The sequence below is a fragment of the Sesamum indicum genome, linkage group LG4, assembly GCF_026168435.1.
Source record: "Sesamum indicum cultivar Baizhima isolate 11 linkage group LG4, ASM2616843v1, whole genome shotgun sequence".
Lineage (NCBI taxonomy): Eukaryota > Viridiplantae > Streptophyta > Magnoliopsida > Lamiales > Pedaliaceae > Sesamum > Sesamum indicum.
This window is the reverse complement of record NC_142660.1, coordinates 17,635,026-17,641,579: the sequence shown is the minus strand read 5'-3', so window position 1 is coordinate 17,641,579 and position 6,554 is coordinate 17,635,026. Positions and strand designations below refer to the sequence as shown.

At 35.4% G+C, this 6,554-nt stretch overlaps 1 protein-coding gene across 2 annotated transcripts; it reads right to left on the bottom strand.

Annotated features, from left to right (window-relative positions):
- Positions 1–295: 295 nt before the first annotated feature.
- LOC105161017 (5'-nucleotidase / magnesium ion binding protein) lies at positions 296–6,169 on the bottom strand. 2 transcript variants are annotated; one of them, XM_011078570.3, is made up of 11 exons: positions 6,032–6,169; positions 5,662–5,827; positions 4,276–4,336; positions 4,036–4,168; positions 3,714–3,837; positions 3,502–3,558; positions 3,298–3,394; positions 2,675–2,882; positions 1,311–1,371; positions 586–746; positions 296–496 (listed from the first exon to the last, which is right to left on the bottom strand). In XM_011078570.3, exons 1-10 carry the CDS (start codon positions 6,145–6,147, stop codon positions 681–683), a joined length of 1,089 nt encoding a protein of 362 aa, XP_011076872.1. In that variant the 5' UTR covers positions 6,148–6,169; the 3' UTR covers positions 296–496; positions 586–680. The 2 variants fall into 2 exon arrangements, with proteins under 2 accessions (XP_011076872.1, XP_088735518.1); XM_088879392.1 differs by having other exon boundaries at positions 5,662–5,830; positions 6,032–6,155.
- Between the last annotated feature and the right edge of the window lie 385 nt (positions 6,170–6,554).

Genomic DNA, 6,554 nt, shown 5'->3' with positions numbered 1-6,554 from the left:
TCATGAAATCTAATAAATGGCTTAGGTGGTTATTATCTGCTAACTAATTCTTGAGAAGTATTGCTGAATGATGCACCTTATTGTTCCGGCTTTTCAATTTTCTTGTCTGTGCGTCTTTTTTCTTTTTTTGTGTGTGTCTGTGTGTCTGTGAGTGTGTGTGCATGAACCATCCATATTTTACCAACCATGATAGTGCCGTTGGTCTCTCCTTTAAACATATGTATATATTCTACAATTTCTTAGTTCCATTTCATGACTGAAAAGTAAAATGAGCAGAGAGGATAAAAGGACCATCTTTGAAGTTGTTCCGGCAGACAAAGTAAACGCAATTTCAACTTGAAAAGATGGCATCTAAATGATTTTACGAGCTAAAGGGACAGGGAGAATCAGAGCACAGGCATACAAGAATAATACTTCATTCTTCCAACAATGGGAAAAATTAAATGCATGTATTAATCCTAACGCTGAAGCTAACTTCAGCACAGGAATACTACACCTGCATCCAGATTAGAACTAGAATCAATGGTTTTATCAGCAAAAACAATCAAGGAAAGACAGGAGAATTTGATCAATCAAGAACCTTACCGATCAAAATTCACAGCATTCTCACTCGCGGTGTTCGTCTTGGAAGCTAATTTGCAGTAATTTTTCACTTGGGAAATAAGGGTCACTGGTATAATTCAATCAGCTGCACTTGAACAAAGCTGAGAAGCAAGTTTAACAACCCCCCACATGGGTGCATCATTCTGCACAACCCACTCAGAGAAGTCAAGTATTGCTATTGAGTATTGACTATGACCTATACGATAGACAGTCACAGATATCGTCATTTCAACGTAGAGCAACTTCTCTACTTTTTCTACGAAATTCCCTGAGGATCAGTTGGAAGTATCCGTCTCTGAGATAGAGGTGTCCTCTACATTTGTGCTAGAAAAGTACCAATGGAACTAGAGCTTAGGCACTAGAAAGGTACAGAGGGAACAAGAGCTTAAGCATCCAACAGTAAATTATAGACCACCTTTTTTTAGTTCTTTTCTTTTTAAGAATAAGCAACTTATTTTTGGTTCACACTCTTTCCCAAGCAGCGTGTACTAGATGGAATCCAGACGGCAACACCCGACAAGTTCATTTATCAGGATGCTACAAGACTGCTACCATCTAAGTCGTTTTTCAATGCTTTTGATTTGTTAGAACTCTACTGAATCTTTGGGAAAATGCGCAACTTCTACCAATGTAAATCATCTTATTAACAATATTGTTCCTGAGACAAAAAAGAAACAAGTCTAGACTTTCTGAATCTTCATACTTACCATATACACAACATCAAAAGCATTGCGGTAGCTATCGCTAGAACTCTGAATGTTGTCATTCCTGAAATAAGTACATAATAAAGTAAGAAAACTAAAAAGTGTATGGAGACTGCATCTTACTGTTGTGCTCATTTATCATCAGCTACTGCAAAAAAGGGTACATTATAGAGAAAATACACAACCATCGATTTGGGAAACAGATAAGATCTCCCTAACTAGGTATGATGGCAACCAAGTTTTGCAATAAAGAAGAATCTATAGGTTCAATAGAAACATCGATTTTAGGAACATACATTGAAGTTGATTTGGCGCCAGCTACTAAGCAGCAATAAAAACCCAACAACCATACAACAATAATTAAGAAATACCCATTGCACTTTCAGTCTGTAGTTTTCCAGAGAGAGAGAATAAAAGTGATTTATTCAAATTTCCCTATCAAGATAAGATACTTAAGCTACCACGAAAAGATAATGAACGATTCCATGCTCTCATATTTTACCAAGATCACTTGTTACTAATATTGATAAGTTGAGTTAAGTTCTGCTCAATAAACCATGTCAAAAGCACCAGATAGTGCTTGCTACCTTACACAGCCATGATGCTTCATTAAAAGTAAACAGTCTAACTAAAACTCGGCTATGTCTTATGGAAAACAAAACAATTAGAAAAAAGATAAGGAGGTCGCTTTTATATTTGCCAAATAAAAAACAAAAATGGTAGATAACAAAGTAATGTTTTTGATGTTCGATAACAATGAACCAACTTGGTGCTTGGTATTAGAGAATCACCCCTGGCAAGGACCAAGCTCTTGTTAAAAGTTTTAGAACTTTTGAGCGACTTAATTTAATGGATTAAGAATTATTTTCATAAAACTAGTAACAACGAATTAACCTGAAATTGCTACCCCTGCACCCAACAGAGTAACATAAAAAATCAAAACCAAAGAACCGAATTTAACTTGTAAAATTCACAAATCGAACCAAGTCAAGTCATGAAATCAACTCAGATTTGTTCAATTTGACAATAGCAAAGCCAATTACAACCTAAGTTGTGTTGATTATCATTATTGGTAATGTGTTCTTTTTGAAAGAATACATGAATTGACAAAAAAATCAAATTGAACTAGTTCAACTTCAAAATCATAATCATATGGAGTTTTTAGTAACTTATGATTCATGACTCAGTAAATAATTTCAACTTTTATTAAAAAAATTAAGCATTCTACTTCCAATTCTCTCATGATGATCTAAATAAACTATTGAGAACAAATACCATCTGAATGCTCATGACATGTTTGGCATAATGTCATTATATTTAGAGACAGCCAACTCATCGTGATTTCTTTCAAGGTACTTGTCACTTACAAGAATCCGACTGATATTCTTGTATCATAGTTCAAACCATCAGACATCCCCAGATCGCCGATGTGATCACCTAGAAGTAGCACATTAGTTCTCATTTTCACAGATGAGCTGTCGTCAGCCAATCCATTGGCATCGCCCAGCCGATCATGAACAGGTCCAGCCATGTCAATTGCATGCTCATTCTTATTCAACACATGAATTGTTTTCCCTGTAATAAAGCAAAGTGTTTTTTGTTATATTTTTGTTTAGTCTAGTGGGGAGAGATGCACAAGAGAAGACATTCCAATTTTGCAATCAGCAAAGCTTTCTGAAACATTCAAATTTAGGAAACATGCAAAAGCAAGGGTTAACACAGATTCATAGGTTTCCAATAGAAAGCAATTCACATTCCAGTGAAGCATGGTATTATCTGGCAAATAGAGAAATCGAAAGTTTTTGTCTTTCAACCAATCAGTGAAGGATAGATATTAAGAACATTTTCAGAATGCCCAATATATTTTGTACTCCAAAATGGCTGTGTTCATATAAAAGGAATAGCAGAAGATCAATGCTTAAGTCAAAATATTTAGGAAGAAATGCGCAGCTGAATGAAAAATTTTAACAGATAACAAAGAGATGCAGACCTTTAAATGAAACAAGGTTACCATTCTGGTCAAAAACCATTCTGTTAGATACAATTTTAACATTCTTAAAGGATCGATGAAGTTTCTGACGCAGCACCTGGTAAACAAAGCAACAGATATAAGCCTCAAAGATAGAAGTCTTTTATCTTTACAACCTCTATGATGTTGCATCAGATAACAAGTAAAGGTATAAAGAAAACTAACCTCTTCAATAATATCTGCAAGGCCAGCAGAAAATATAAGGACAGGGACATTACTTCTCTGCGATAGGAAAAACAGATCAGCTATGAGAAACTATTTCAAACAAAAATTCAAAGCTCTGTCTTCCTTGTATCGACATGGTAGCCCAAAGCACCTAATTATTATTCTTTGAGATGTGGGAGAACTGAGGCTTCAAAAATTACTAGTATAATTACCTCTAACAATTCAAAAAGTTCAGTCACACCCTCTCTGAATGCGATCCTTGATTTAGCCACAGAGCTCTCTATAGCACCATAGGTCAGTCCTCCCTCTATAAGAAGAGCATGTGTTTTCTCCCACCTACATAGAATACCACTTCAATTTGGAAAATTTCATACATTCCCATGTATGATAGATAATATTTGCAGCGACCAAACACTGCCTGACTACAGTGTCAGATTCAATAACTTCTGTGTAATATATAAGTTGATAAGTAAGTTTTAGTCATCTTATAAGTGGTTCTAACTGTCACTCTTTACAGATGGTAAAATCACATACCACTCTTCCATAAGTTTTGCTTTCTCATCCAGTGGAATTGTTGGGTCAATTTCTAATGGATGATAATAGTCATATAGTTTCTGCCTCTTGAGATCATACTCAGGATTCCCCTGCTGCAAAAGGCCATGACTACCTACATATTCAATTTTTAGCAAGCAATTAAAGATGAGCCTTTCTCTATGTGCTTTGTTTGATATTAGAGAACATTGAAAGATATAAGATGAAACAAGAATATCATACTATGCCCTCGCTGACCATCGATCCAATACTTTGTCAGTGTAGCATCAAAATCTGCAATAACCTGTATTTGAAGCAAAATACATGTAACATATACATAGATGGCCAAAAGAATTATAGGCATTCCAATTGCATGTCAACTGAGAAAGGAAAATCAGTGTAATACTAAAAAGATAGGTCACGATAATAAGCTTCAATGAGACAAGGCACCAACATATAAGAGTCTGAATATAAAATCATAAATATCATAGCATTCTGAAAATCTAGACGGTCCCCAAACTTGGTACTCAATTATTGTCCATTGATGCTGAAGGTGATCCCTACAACATTATCACAAGATACAGTTTCAGTTTTATTCTATGGGATTGTCAAAGTAATATTTTGTTTTTCAATGGATTTCGTCCATTCCACATTGAAGTTGTGGGACTTGTTCTCATGGATTTCTACCTTCCATCCATGTCATTTATTTGAAAAGGTCAAAAGTAAAACCAAAAAGGCAGCCGTAGATTCAAGTTTACTTTACATAAGGTTCAAAGGGCCCAAAACAATTATGACACAACAGAAATATATAATATTCATCACTTAACAGGTCAACTTTCCTGACAATGAGTAACTATATGTGAAGGTCTCCACATTATACTATTTTCTGTTATATTGAGACTGAAGTAGTAAATGCAGGTGTCTTAAGCAATCTAGCATAAATTTGTCTTTAAGAAGCTAGTTCATACATGTAGGCGAACAACTGTTGCTAGGATAGGATGGAAAAGATTTCGTATTTCCTTGAGTTGGACTCTGATAGGTTTGTTTTTATAATGTATTCTACACCTCTAACTAATTTCCATAATTCCAGTTAAAACACATTCTGCATTGTTCTCATTTGTGATAATCCATTTAGTCCAAAACCCATAAGTTATTTCCGTTGTTCCTTACAAAATTAGAGTTTCCAAAAGCAAATTTCAGTGAGAGATTGCTTTACCTGAAAAGCGCCCAAAAAATTTGGAGAATTCATGTACCTAAGATATTTCATGCACAAATTAACAAACTGGGAAATTTAATCACAGATGTGGCCTCCCCAGAATAAAGACACTCATAAGCTGACTAGGTGAGTGATTTACGCTTGCCATGCGGCAAGTTCGTCCAGCCACTCTAGGTCCGGCTTATGATTTTCAATAACCTGTTAGCCATTGGCAAAATAACAGATGGCACGTTTCCAACAATATTTTTCTGCAATTCAACAAGATACTCCAAAAAACAACGAACAGTACAGAGAGACAAGCCCCATCATCTATCACAGAAACTGATGAAGTTCATAATCTGGAGAATGCCAAAAAAGATAAACACTAATCATTTCCCCCTATAAAACATCAGTAACATTTAACACAAAGAAACCTGAAGTTTCGAAGGACCGTCGAGTCTAATAGAGGATATTTTGCTCTGAAGCAATTCAGGGTCGCCCACCATTACTTCAGCACCATCAAACACAACATGCTCCATAATTTCACCTTGATTATTTCTCTTCTTGCAACAGCTACCGTGCCACACTCTGCAGTGTCTTCTGCTATACATACATGTAAGTTAGCCCATGGAGAACATAATTATGTAATAAATGCATCACATACAGAAATCATGAAAACCCATTACAGAAATAGAGCAAGGACACCAATCACGGGCGATAAAAATTGAAGAAATGTTGCATAAAAACGTAATGAATTATGTCAAGCGTAGAATGCATATAAGGCGGACTGGAGTGATAGCTTGCCTGAATTGGAAGTTAAGTGGAACGGAACGAGGAAGAGGGTTGGAGAAGGCGGTCCAGCAAGTGGAGAGAAACGACTTGTGAAGCCAATAACTCATGAGAGAGTAGGTTGTGAACATAGTGTATTTGATAGCTATTCTAAAAGGCCCATCTGGTACCTCCTCCTCTCCATTTTTGTTATTTAATTAATTTAATTGAATTAAATTAGTTTTAAAAAAAATAAATAATTGATGATTTATTTGTAGTAATTCATTGGATGAATGGCCCAAAATTTAATTAATTGAATTAATTAAAATTGAATTGATAGGAGTGTATTTTGATATAATATCAATGGTGATTGGTTACCTTTTGATGTTCAAAACGCTCCTAGTCAAGTGATATATTGTAATTTTAGCTTAAAAAAGATACAATTTGCAACATGACAGTTATCCAGTTAGGCGCGGCCACGCTTATCTTTACGGAAATCGGTAAAAGAAAGGAAACAAGGATGAATTTTGTGGAGAAATGCTGGTTCACACTGCCCCTT